The 13,057-nt window shown below is 42.8% G+C and overlaps 1 protein-coding gene across 35 annotated transcripts in view; it reads left to right on the forward strand.

Annotated features, from left to right (window-relative positions):
• SORBS1 (sorbin and SH3 domain containing 1) overlaps positions 1–13,057 on the forward strand; it is a 160,319-nt gene that overhangs the window by 76,483 nt on the left and 70,779 nt on the right. For 25 of the 35 annotated variants that reach the window (XM_056495335.1, XM_056495346.1, XM_056495349.1 and 22 more), the window contains exon 1: positions 9,989–10,136. In XM_056495335.1, the coding sequence (XP_056351310.1) occupies positions 10,105–10,136 (32 nt within the window). In that variant the 5' untranslated portion in view covers positions 9,989–10,104. Of the gene's footprint in view, positions 1–1,930; positions 2,038–9,982; positions 10,137–13,057 lie in introns of those variants that run through there. The other 10 variants (XM_056495337.1, XM_056495338.1, XM_056495340.1 and 7 more) reach the window with 5 other exon arrangements.

The raw sequence follows: 13,057 nt of genomic DNA on the forward strand, positions 1-13,057 counted from the left end.
CTGGCTATGTGCCAGGATAGAGCCTTACTTGTAACAACTCTCAGCACCAGAGAGGTTTCTATGGGCTGGGTTTTGTGCCATTTACTCTCTCCTCCCCCTCTCAGTCTTGCTCTTAGTCCATGTGATAGCAGTTCTCTGCTTTGGGCAGCTTTTGGTAGTTGGGACTCTGGCCAGCTTCAGTCTTTTGCCAACTCACAAGGACAAGGCAGGTTGGGAAAGCAAACAAACTGCAGTTAATGCCAGCAGGGCAGCTTCTTGTGTTGCAGGAAAACCAGGGCTTGACCTTGCCACTGGAATATTAACTCTCTCTTAGTGCATACTCTGGACATGTTTATAGGAAATTTTCTTTCCAGTACTTGCAATAAGCCTTTTAAATGTGTGTCTTTTCACTGATCCCTTTCTACTAGTTGGAGATAGAGAAGCTGTTAGACCATCCTCAACAGAAAACTCTAATTTGTTTCAGCTTGTGTTTTCCTAGGACTATTCTAGTTTTATTGAAAAACTATCCTGGTTCTTCTAGGCTCATTGCTTGGGGCCTTCAAGGGTCTTGAAAGAAGTCTTGAGGCTTGTAAAAACATCATATTATTGGAGCTCTGTAAGCATGGTCTGAGGTGGCACCTGAGATGGCAAGGTCCTTGATACTCCTTATGGGTGCTTTTATCTCTGAGCATCACCTTCTGCTTTCTCTAGGTCGTGTTTTTGCCCTGTGTGCACTGAGAATATCTAAGTGGTGAGGCTTACTGGCTGACAGGCTACTTGTACAAGGCCCTTAGAGATCCTGGTCCTGCAATGCTTGTTGAAAGACATGTGACTTTACTCCCCTCAGAGCATGAATAAAACACACATGAGGATTTGTTCAGTCATCCAGCACAGGTATCAAACTTTACTAGTCGGTGTCCTCAACTTCTTCTTAAAGTTCTTGAATACAGAGAAGTATGAAGAAGGTAGTGCAGAGAAAAGTTGCATTGCCCTGTGGAAGAACCCCTCTCTCCAGCTGGTACAGCAGGAGCTCAGGATGACTGGCTGACTAGTTCAGCCTGATAAATGATATGATTAAAGGTGAGGGGTGTCAATACTTACTTTATAAGTCAAACTACAAAGGCATCTTGCTACAGCAGACTGCTGTTAATGTTATTGAGTGAAACAATAAACGTGCACAGCCATCTATCAAATCTGTGTCAGGTCTTACATTTAGACTTTACATTGGACTGAAGTTAAATAACTTCATTTAGTAACCATCAGTGCATGCAGAAAAACATGAAATTTTTTTAGTGTGAATTCTCCTTCTGTGTCTGTCTAGCTGTGTCTGCTAAGGAATTTGTCTGAAGACAACCTAATATGTATGTTTCTTAATATATATTTACTACCTACCCTTCCTTCTTTATTCCTGGCAGTGGGGAGTTACATTTCATGGTCTCTGATGCACCTTGTTGCCAGCCTATGCTCTGCTGTGTGTCAGATGTACCTATTTACACGTCAGGGATAGCAGCATAGATGTGTGTTTACTTCTTCTTTTTGTGTCTTGCAAACTAGTATACTAAATGAAGCTGAAATCAACAGCAATTTACATTGGTAAACAGACTGTAGGTTGGAAGGAGGAGTGAAAATTTGTGCTATTCAGCTTTCCTTACTGCTTGAGGGGGAATCTCAAACAGAAAGGCAGGAAAAGGATGTGGTTTCAGCCCTCCCTGGAGACAACCATAAATATTGGTTCTCACACAGAGGATGCTAGGATGTGGATCTGGGCAGACTGATGTTTATACTAACTATGCTATGCTTCCTGCATGGTCAGCAGAGGCAATTGTCTCATCTAAAAGTAGCATTGTTTCTATGAATAAATTATTACTTCGGTACAGCCCTCTCTGTAGGTGTGTTTGACAGCAGGACTAATGGCACTAATAAGCATTTTCTTTCTCTTTGACTTGTGTAGGTATGAGCTGTTATGTAGCAGTTGCATATGAAGAGAAGACAAAGTACAAGTCATCATCAGAAGATCCTGTCCTAAGCTGGGCCTGAAAGTTCATCCAGCTGACTTCTGTGAGTAGCCTGAAAGTGAGGGGAAGATGCACATTACTGGGAGACCTTATCCTGACTTGGGACACCAAAATCACTTGTTTCTCTATCACTTGCAGTGAAGGAGTTTTCATCCTAGCAGCAGCCCACTTGGGTTGTGCAGCAGAAAGCTATATGATGGCAAGAGTACCACTGTATTACAGAGGTTTTTTTTGGGTATGTGAGCCAGTCAAAAGCTCCATTTCTTGAAAGACAGTCTCCAAACACTGTTTTTGTGGTGATTCATGGAACACAGCACTCCCAGAAAGAATTAAATTTACTTTTGCCACCATCAGATGTGTTCCTATCTGTGTTCATGACGTAATGTTTATTATGTGCATTTGTTACATCCTCCTTGTTTATTATCTGCATACCCTTTTCTGTTTATTTTGATGCTAGTGATAGTAAATATTCTGTGCCTTATTCCAGGTCAGAAACAGTGGAGGTAGTGGGATTTTGGAATTTCCTCTTAGGATGATTGTACTAGAAAGCCTGTTTGTGATCAGGAAGGCAAAGGTCGAAACAGCAGTTACCAAAGACTGAATTTCTGGCTTACAGAAATGGCACATAGAATTCTTTTTGGGTGCTTCTTTCTTTACCTGGTGTTTATCTCTTTGCCAGAGTCACATCCATACTGACATTATGATTCTCAAGGGTTGCTTATGTCCATCTCCTTTGGGGATACACAACTGTTTTGGTGAGGCTGCATTAGCCTCTTGCATGCTGACTGTGCAGAGGCTGTTGTTAGCTGATGGTGCTGTCTTTTATGAATTACTTCTCTCTGAGGAATTAAAATTCAAGCTGTTGGAGAGGCAGCTGAAGAAACTTTTGGGATGTATCAAGCCAAATTTTATGTAATTCTCCTACTACTGTCTTATGAGCAAAATCACATTGACCCACTGTTGAACTGGCACAATGGGCTGTTTTACACACAGCCTGGACATGAGCCTGTACTTTGGCTGCAAAAGAGATGGAAGCTCCTTCTCCTCAGTTTGACTGCTTTAGAAGGAAGAGAATGTGATACTTGGTTCTCTTCCAGGCAGAAATACACAGTCAGGCATTGATCTGGAAAAAGATCATCTCTGAGAAGTCTTGATTCTCAGAGACATGCCTGGGAGTCACTGTGCCTCATGCTTGTGCTATGGCTGACCTGTGTCATCAGCCAAGCAATGACATCTGCATTTCATTCTTCCCTTATTCAGGATGCCTGCCAGTCCTACTGGCTGTCTTGTGACATCAAGGCATAGCACATCTGTTCTTCAGGGAGTTCATAGCATTGAGTACCAGGGCCTGAGTAGCCCATATGGAGTTTGAAAGAGAACAACGTACTCTTTAGATCCTATTCCATCTTAGATGGAGCCCTAAATGGCCCTTTTTACATTACCATTTTTTATTAGAGAAAAATGCATGCTGCATTGATCTGCAATGCAAAACAGTTCCAGGCCTGTTAAGATGGACCGAAAGCACAGAAGGGGAAGGAAAATAGCCAGTGCACCAGGAAACAAAGTTAATCTCTGAAAGCACAGTGGATATATATTGATTGAATCATTTGTTGTCATAGGTGAGGGAGTCAAAGTGTGGAAAATGCTGCAGCAGGTCCAAGGCTCAATAATTGTGAAAAAAGTGCCCTTAGCGTACACACAGAGAGTGTGTTGGAGAGTTGCTATGAAGATATTCTTACTGATGGCCAGATTTCCCAGAACCTGCTGGTCAATAGCTGCTGCCCTACTCAGTCTGCAGTTTGTTGCTTCTGGTGAATGCTGAATGTTATTCACACAAGCTGCTATAAGGTGTAAGAAGTTTTCTTTCACAACTTTCCCTTGGGTCAGAGCAGAATGTCTTCTAGAGGAAGGTGTTGCCCAGAATGTAATTTTGGTTCCAGCTGGTTGGTCACACCACCTCCACACTGGCTCTGCCCATCAGAGACTGTAATAGAGGTTTAATGATGCAGCACTGTGCCAGAAACCAGAGCAGTAACAGTGAATTTAAAGAAATCAGGAAAGTGGAGTTTTCATTTTTTCCACTGAATTTTTGGGAACAGATGGAGCATCGATGAGGCAGAGATTCTGGAAGGGTCTGTGTTTCAAACGTTTTCCTTAATGTCTTCCCAATCTGCTCATACATTCATAGCTCCTGTCTGTTTGGCACAGGGCAGTTAGATTAGGATGTGAAAATTTCAACACCCCCGGACTTTCCAGAGGTGGATGTTCCCCAAGGCCTGTTTAGCTGTGTTCTTTGGGCTGTGGAACTTTTGATGCAAAGGGCCGTGGGAGCTGCTCCTGGCCTGATGGGCAATGTCTTTGTTTACTTCATTCCAAGTCACTGAAGTGAAGGATCTGGTCTTTCTGGACAGAGACAATGACCCTGCAGCATCTTAACTGAGCACTGGACTGATCCTATTAGGATCAGTCCTGCCTCTTCTAAGTGGCCAATGTGTTTTCTTTGGCGTTTTGTTTTTCAAGTTTTTTTTAAAAAAATCTGGTTAGAGGCCAAGAAGAATCTAATCAGAGCCCAGCAGTGCACTGAGCAGAAGTCATTATCATTACTTAGTCATCCAGTTGCTGTTTCTTTGCTGTGACAAGAAATGTTTGTGTGTTTAGGAGCAGGGGCCTCAGGGAAGATCAGCTTTTCTCTTCTTCCCCTTGGAGAGGTTCAAGCACTTTTCTTCTCAGTACACCTGTACCAAAGTGTTGCCCTTTAGGCATTAAAGTAAGGCCTTCAAAACTCTGTGACAGCCACAGTTTATTTGAGAGAAATCAAAAGAAGGGGGAATTTAAACCATCATTAACTCCTAAAGGAAATGACTTCCGGCTGTGAACTGTGAAATATGATTACTCTCTCATTAGCTTTCATAGTTACAAATGTAACTGGTTAATAATTCCAGCCAGCTGGCCAAGTTAGAATCCAAATTTCTCCTCAGCCTGGTGTTTTGGGCTGTATTTTTGCTTATTAATGACACACACAGCAAATACATTGGACAGAACTGCTGGGACTTCGTTTCTGTGAAAGCCCAGGCTTGTCTACTGGAAGACATGTTGCTTCTTTTGGCTCTGTAGCTCTGTGTTCCTGGAGAACAGAAGATCAGCTGTGGATAGCCTGTTTTGATATTAATTTTTCTTTAGCTCTTAGGGTGCAGGAAGAAGCATTGCAGGAAAATACTGAGATGGAGAGAAAGAGAGCAGTTTGAATTTTCTGCTTCTACAAGTTCTCTTCTTTACTGCAGTCCTATATCTCCTATTTACTCTTAGCAACTTAGAAAATCACTGTTATTGGAAGAGGCAGTAAACTCAGGTGCTGGCACAGAGATTATGCTAATATCTGAGTGTTTTGTGTCTAAAGAAAAAAGAGAGAATTTTGCAAAAATCAACTTCCTTCTGTGTCATATAGGAGGTGCTTTTTCTCCTGACAGTACCTTAAGGTTAATTTAAGCTCTACAGCACAAAGTTTAAGAGCAGTGCTAAACAGCTGGTGCCTTTACAGAAGCTTTTAATATTGATTGGGGTATATTCTGTTACCTTCACGGTCAGTAAGCACGGCTCGGGCATAAACTAAACTTATGAAGTGCCTTTGTCCTTTTGTAGTAGAGGAACACAAGCCTGGGTTCTCCTGCCACAAGCAATCCAATGATCATTGAGTATAATCCTTGTGTCTCACACCCCAGTTTGGTACATATGCCACAAATCCCAGCCTGTGGAGTTTTGCTTCATTTTGCTGAGGGTACATGGCAACATGGGGTACAAAGGACTGGAGATGCTTGTGTGTAGGTGAGTATGCATGTTTTATCAATTGCATTCTGTAACTGCCATTCATTTCCTAGGACTTTCCTTAGAGTAAACATAGCTGAGCCCCAAGTTTTTCCCCTGTAGTTACAGTTAGCAGGTCCTGAGTTCCACAAAATTGCTTGGACCAGGGTCAGCAACTATTCTAGGTAGAGGAGCAAGGTTATACTTTCTTTTATGCATGGGAGTTAAAGTAGGTCAGCAGACCAGTAGGAGCTGGGAAAAAAGTGCTGCTCAGGTGCCTGCTGAATAGCTGATCGCTCCCAGCTTGTGCTGGTGTAAGACAGTCTGTGCAGCACCCATGGAGTTCTGCAGTCAGAAGATAAGAGCAGCAGCTGCCATGCCTTTCTCTGAAGTCTGCCTTAAGATGCTGTAGATCCTGAGTGCAGGTAAACTGTGATCTTACCAAGTGATATTTCATTCTGTTTTAAATAAGGGATCACTAGTCTCCAGTACAGCTCTTATTTTCAACAGCCAAAAGGGATACTAAGACAGTTCTTCAGTCTTCAGCAAGGAAGACAAATTCTGCATTTGCTTTTCTCAGCCATTTGAGAAAATTCTTGAGCACTTTGTCTTGTGTTCTCCGCTCTTCTCTCTCTATGCTTAGAAGGTTATGTGCTCTCAATGGATTAATACATACCTTGTTGTTAGAACGTCCTTAACTTCTGTTCTGAAGACTTGCTCCTACTGACAGATTAAGTTCCTATCTAGAGCTTTTAAAAGACCTGCATACATCTTTTCAAGGAATTTTGTGCAGTCTTTGGTGACAGTCTGAACCCCTCATGCCATGCAGACTCAGCTGGAAGTGCTTCCCAAGTCCTTGTGCAGTTGGAAGGAGCAGCCTGGCAGATTGTACTGCTGATGACAGTATTCCGTTCTGAAGTGATGCTGCTTCCCGTGGATTTCAGATGGGTAGGACTGAGCTGCAGAATGCAGGCTCAGGTCAGGGGGATCCATTTGTTGGGAGCTTTGGGGCAAGGTAGGGCTCATCTTTTATAGCAGGAAGGGTGCTGTAATACTCTCCTAACCAGAACCTGGGTGGCTGTTTTGTAACAAAGCAGGGTGAGGATGTTGGGTGAATGAGTTTGTGCTCATTGACAGTACTGGGTGGAACTCTGGCAGCAACGTGTTATTTTGGCTGAGTTTTGTTTTGCAATTCAAACCCTGGAGCTGAACTAAAAGCACTAGCATGATGTAAGTTTGCTTGCCTTCCTCCTCCATCTGCAGAATGAAGTAACTTCAGTCACTTTTGTTTAGCATTTCCCAGAGCTCTCAAAAGTACCTCCTTTTCTAAACTTTGTGTCACAGCACTTCCGCCTTCTTCTGGTAGCTGGAAAAGCCTAGTCCCATAGCATATTGGGGTGGAATAAAAGAACTAGTGTAGCTGTGTGATATATGTCAAAATTTATAAAAAAATTTATGAATTGTGCAACAAAACTTTCCAGGCTAGCTTATGACTGGTAAAATTACTCTGTCCAGGTGCTACTACAGCCGGCATCCAGAATATCCTAGAACCAGTGTCTGCTTCTGTTATGCCAAAGGCTTCCTTTGTTGAAAAAATTAATTTGTTCCTTTTTGCTATTTCCTTTAGCCACCATGGCAAAGTTATCTTTCATAAAGACATGGTATTACGGAGAAAAACACAGCAGAGATTGTGCAGCAGCAAATGCCAGGAAAATTGCAGGACATAGTATATTAGTACAGTGGATTGATGGTAAAACATCAACACTTCATAAAGCTTTTTATCCTGCACTCTAGATTGACTTTAGAAACAACCAGGCTCTGTGGCCCTGTAGCCAGTTAAAGCTCGCTGCTCTTCACCCAGGTGGAATTCTGTGAAAGTTCCATTTTCCTATCAAGTGGTGGTCTGTAACAGAAACTCCTCGCTCTTTGCCGAGCTGTTTGAAAATTCTCTAAGCTGGTTTCTGCAAAGACCAGGAATGTTTCAAACCCCATCTAGACCTGAACATCCTGACTTTGGATCTGAGCCAACTTCTGGATCCTTCCTTACTTTGCCTCTCCTTAGTAGGTGCCATGCCTTCATTCACTAGCTGTTATTTTTACAGTATGTTTTTTTTTTAATCACAGTCATTTTTATTACCAGAAGACAAACTATCAGGGGCTTGTTTATAAATCCCTGCTACACAGTAAATAGGGCTTCCATCTGACCTGCTCTCATGTGGTCCAGGTTCTACAGCAGACTTGAAGGAGGTCAAGGAGGTTGTCCTTGGGTTGTGAGGGGTATCTCCTGTTGCATACAGTGTAAACTGTGTTTCAAGTTGTGTAAATAAGTATATTTCAAATAATTTGAGTTGATGATGACTGCACAGCTTACTTTGGACAATGTGGGGTTTTTTGTTGACTTTTCTGGTTTGTTTTTGAGAGCCACACAGGGTTAGGTTTTTTTGTTTGGTTTGCTTTTTTTCTGTAAAGAGGAGAGTAGCATCTGACCACTCAAAACATACACATTATTTTCCATTACCCTTTATCTTGACTTATTCTTATGTTTGAAATTACCTCCTTCGTCCTCCACCCAAACCAAACACCCCTCAAATGTAAAGGGACTATATTCTAAACCTAGATCCAGGCCTGAGTTTTGCTAAGAGTTTCTGGTATCTGCCATGGTAGATGAAACCAAAAGCTCAGGTACAAGCTCCCCAGCATTAGTCTTTGGGATGTGGTAGTAAATGGGGGCTCCAGAGTCCTTTTTTACTCTGTTAGAACTAGCAGTAACATGTTCACACTTTGGTTTGGATTGGTCTTAAATGAAGTGAAATAGAGCACCATTTCCCAACCCTTTTTGGCCCCTTAGACAGTATACTAAGCCAGAGTTGTGCCTATTTTACAATGAAATGCTTCATTTGGTGGGAGGTAGGTATTGGTGTGGTAAAGGATGTTGTGGGGAGGGAAAAGGAGAGCTTGTGCTGCTGACCAAACCTGAGTCAGCATTTGACAGAGCATCAGTATGGGTTGATGTGTGTAGGTATTTGGAGACCTTTGTTCTGTGTCCTTTACTAACATTTTACTGAAAGAATCAATAGTGTAAGCTTTGACCTACAAAGTCAACTTTGCTCTATGCCCTCCTGCAATCAGCAGCTCTTGCCATCTGTGTTGCTTTTCAGGTCTCATTTGAATGCTGAGAGGCTCGTCTTGCGATAATTTTCAGTACATTTTATCAGTCTGTGAGTTTGGCAGCAGATCAATGCCCATACGTGTGTATTTGAGGAATCAAAATCCAGAGACAGGCTGCAAATAGAGACACAGTGGAGTGTCAGTCATGAAAGCCAGTGCTGGCAACAAAGAATAATGCCAAGATGCTTAGGGGCCTCCTTCAAATGATTTCCACTATTGAATTACCACTTGGTCTTGCCTGAGCCAGCCTCCAAGGTCTGAGTTGAGGAAGTCTTTGTCCCAGTTGTTTGTGTTGTAGACACTGGCTGTGGAAGGAAGGATGATTCCGTGCTGCAGTTTGCCTTCCTCACCAGTGGGCTGCCCAGGCCTGGGAATGTGAGTACACCCTTGCTCTCCTAAAAGCTGGCATCACCTCCACTCCCAAGACACGCTGTTGTGGGGACACTCCACTCTAGTATAGCTCAGAAGCTTCTTTGGTGCCTGTTGCAATGCTCATGGAGTGGGCATATAATACATAATAGCCATACAAGCAGTTAGTTTGCCCTTGTGTCATGTCACATATTTATGCTACAAATCTCAGCTGCCAAGAGCAGAAACTTTAGCTGCTCCTTCAGTTCCTAGCCATTGAAATAGGATCTGCCATGTCTAGTGCTAATGAAAATCTTTCCTTGGCAAGTGGATGCTGCCTGATTTAAAAAACCAGAAAAGTGCTTTTTCAAGTACTTTCGCTGTAATTTAACATCCCTTCAAGGTCTTTCTGTCACTTCTCTTCTCAAATGCATGCCATACCAATTCTACCCTGGAGTGTCACCTCCAACCTTTTTCTCTTTCCCTTCCCCAGCTCCACAGCTGCAGGAAGAGAGAGTGTCCTTCGTGATGACAGTGGCAGGGGAGTGACAGGCAGGCTGGGTGGGGGTGGCTGTTGGTGAGCAAGCCTAGTGACAGGATGGGGTGACTAAGAACCAGCCGGCTAATTAAAGCACAGCAGTAGGAGGGGCAAAGTATTTAAGGGTGCCAGAGAGAAAGAGAGATGCCTTCACTAATTTCTTACACTTCAGCAGCCAAGTGACTGGGCATCACAGTGAAAGGTTTTCTTAACTCTTTCGTGCCTCTTATGGAGTGAAATCAAGAGACTAAGGGAATGGCTCCATTGACAGAAAAGCCTGAATCGAGGTAAGGACGCCAGGATGGTTTTTAGTCACAGTTAGTCACATCTACCTCTGCTAGACCTGCTGTGAGCTGAACTCCAAGGACTTTATATGGCATATGCTAATACTCACTGAGTGGGTAGGTCTGGTGGGCAGTGATTTTCAGAATGCTGCTTTCATTTGGATAGGTATTTCCAGTTGCTGATTGAAAAGAGGCAATGTCAGGGTAGTCATTACATGGGTTTGTGTTCCCATTAAGGGAAATGGGCATGTCCTAGCCTCCTTACCCCAGTGTGGATCTTTCTCCTAATTATTTTTATGGGAAGGAGAGATCGAAAGCCGTTCCCAAATGCAGATTCTGAGGCGGTTACTTAGAGGAAAGTGAAGAGAATGGAGAGTTCTCAGTAACATATGAATTTGTCACCTGAGGCTGGAGGAGTCAGAGAGAAGTAAAGATGAGAACTGGCTTCTGGAATGTAACTGTCTGATATTTCTGGAGACACTTGGAATGTCAGACTGTTGCTTCACCCATCAGTTTGGTTTTCTGCGAGTGTTTTCAGTAGTGAGTAGAGAAGCAGTCACTGTGCCCTTCCTTCTAGCATGTAGGTGACTCTAGAGGCAGCGCAGTCCATCAGGATTAGCAAGCCAGCACTCCTGCCTGAATTCCCTGGCAGGCACAAGTTTGCTGCCTGGCCTTGGGTGTGTGACAGTGGCCAGCCTTCTGAGTTTTGCTGAGAATATTTTGTGTCTGATATCCAGGCAGATGAATTAGTCTCCTGGCAGTTTTGCTAGCATAGCAGTGCTTCCAGGTTGGAAAAGGCTAAAGAAAATGACCCTGTCTCATGTTTGCTTGCTTCCAACTAGGCTTGTCAGAGATGTATTGGCAGTATTGTGTGCCTGGCTCCCTGTGTACTTTGGTTAGACTTAGCTTTGTGTGGCTCTCTGGAGGTTGTTGCAGTTGTGTGTAAATGAGACTAACTGTCAAACTGATTTTTCATATTTTGAAACTATGAAAAGCAACCTGTATGACTGATACCTAGAGCCCTGTTACTCTATGCAAGATCAGCTAGTATTGGGTGTTGCATAGGATAGAGGCCTACATCTTCCATCTTGGTGTAAAATATCACCTATGTGTCTTGAGAAGTATTAGCTACTGCTTAGGGAGTGTTTGTACAGAGCCTCAGAACAGCTAAGGCTAGAAGAGGTTGTAATTAAAAATTAACATTTGGTGTGGTTGCCACAGTGAGCACTCATTCAGGCCTGCACAATTCCTCTGCCTTTCACAACTGGCAATCTCAGGATGTGTCTGGAATAGTATAAGGCACTCTGTAGCATTAAAGTATCTGGTTTATATGTCAAAGGTGCATCAGTCTTCTCTCTAACCTAATCTTTGAAATGTTTGTAAACTGGATTTGAACTTTGAGACACTAGTCATTCTCTAATTAGTATTTCTCCCTAATGCAACTTCCTCTTATTTACTACTTTACTGTTTGAGAGTGTGTGATAGAGGTGAAGACAGCCTTTGTAGTCTTTGTTTCACAAAATCATGCAAGAGAAGCTGCTGGATGTTGTTTAGATGATCTAATTGATTTGTATTTATAGAATGCCATTCACTGTAGTAAATGCAATGTGGTGTTTGTGTCCCTCAATCCTGCAGTCAGCTGAATGGATTCATTGTTATACATAATTAGGGCTTCTGGAATTTGGGTCTGTTTATTTACAGCAATTGTTCTGCCGAAGCACAAGTGGCCTCTTATCAGAGGTCTACAGAGAGTTAGGTGCAGTACCCAGAGCAGCCCAGCTGCACAGCTCTTACAAGTAGTCTCACAACAGCTTGAACTCCATGAATCCTCCATTTCTTCCAGCTGAAGTGTAAAACCAGCATCCTCTTGGCTAGGTGCAGTCATTGCAGATTGAAAGATTATCCTTTTGCAGCAAAGGTAAATCGGGTGTCATGGAGCGAATTACTCTTGCACGTAAAAAAATTCCAATTTCAGTAGTTGTGTGCTCCTTGTGCCAGTTCTGTATGAATCTCAGTTAAGTGTCCTGAACAGTACCAGGTTGTGGTATGCTGTTAAGTTGTTTACAGCCTTCCTGGAGCTGGCAGCCTGAGAGCTGTGCCCAGTGAACTTCCTTTTATAGAATGTACATCGGCTTGTTTGTAAAGTGTTTCCATCCATGAGATGTGATCATACATATTGCAGATAAATCTGAACAGAAATCTCAACTTCTGCTGCTGTCAACTGCTGTGCTTTGTGTCTTCTGCTAAGATGGAGATAAGATTTTATTTAAAATATCCTGGAAAATGTTGGTTTTCTTTCTGAAGTTTCAAAATGTTCATGTGAGTTTCTTGGGCGTATGGGTGTGGCAGAAAGGCATTTGTTTCTTCAGCTGACACCCAGGATATGTGGGCCAGGGCTACTGTCACTGTATCACAGCCCTCAAATACTAAAGACAGAGGGCAGTCATGACAGACTCAGGAGGGAGTCAGAGCCCAGTTAGAATGTATTTAGATTCTATTGTCAGGAGAATGAATGTTTTTGACTGTAAGGCAGGGATGTGAGCAGTTATTTATCCAGAGGGAACTGGTGGTAAAACCTCATGTTGAGTGTGCTGTGAGCCAAACAACCTTCAGTACAGCTGTTTTTCAAGCCCTGAGTCTGCAGCAGAGCAGGAGGTTGATGGCTCAAGCAGGAGCCACCTTTCATCCACACAGCCTTCCAGGTATAAGTCAGTGTTGTTTAATGAAGGTTTAATGGCTAGTATAAAATTATTGCAGTCTATTTTTTTGCGGTGGGGGTTCCTGTAGACATCAAATCACTGTCTGAACTAGTGCTAATCATGGAATTCATTTTAGTATAAAGGTCAGAGTTAGAATGGACAAAAAGAGATGATTTACCTTTTCAGCCTCGCTGTTCAGCTGTAGGCTTTGCTTGCTGGCTTTGT

This window comes from Oenanthe melanoleuca, chromosome 6 (genome assembly GCF_029582105.1).
Source record: "Oenanthe melanoleuca isolate GR-GAL-2019-014 chromosome 6, OMel1.0, whole genome shotgun sequence".
In the NCBI taxonomy this organism is placed as follows: Eukaryota; Metazoa; Chordata; class Aves; order Passeriformes; family Muscicapidae; genus Oenanthe; species Oenanthe melanoleuca.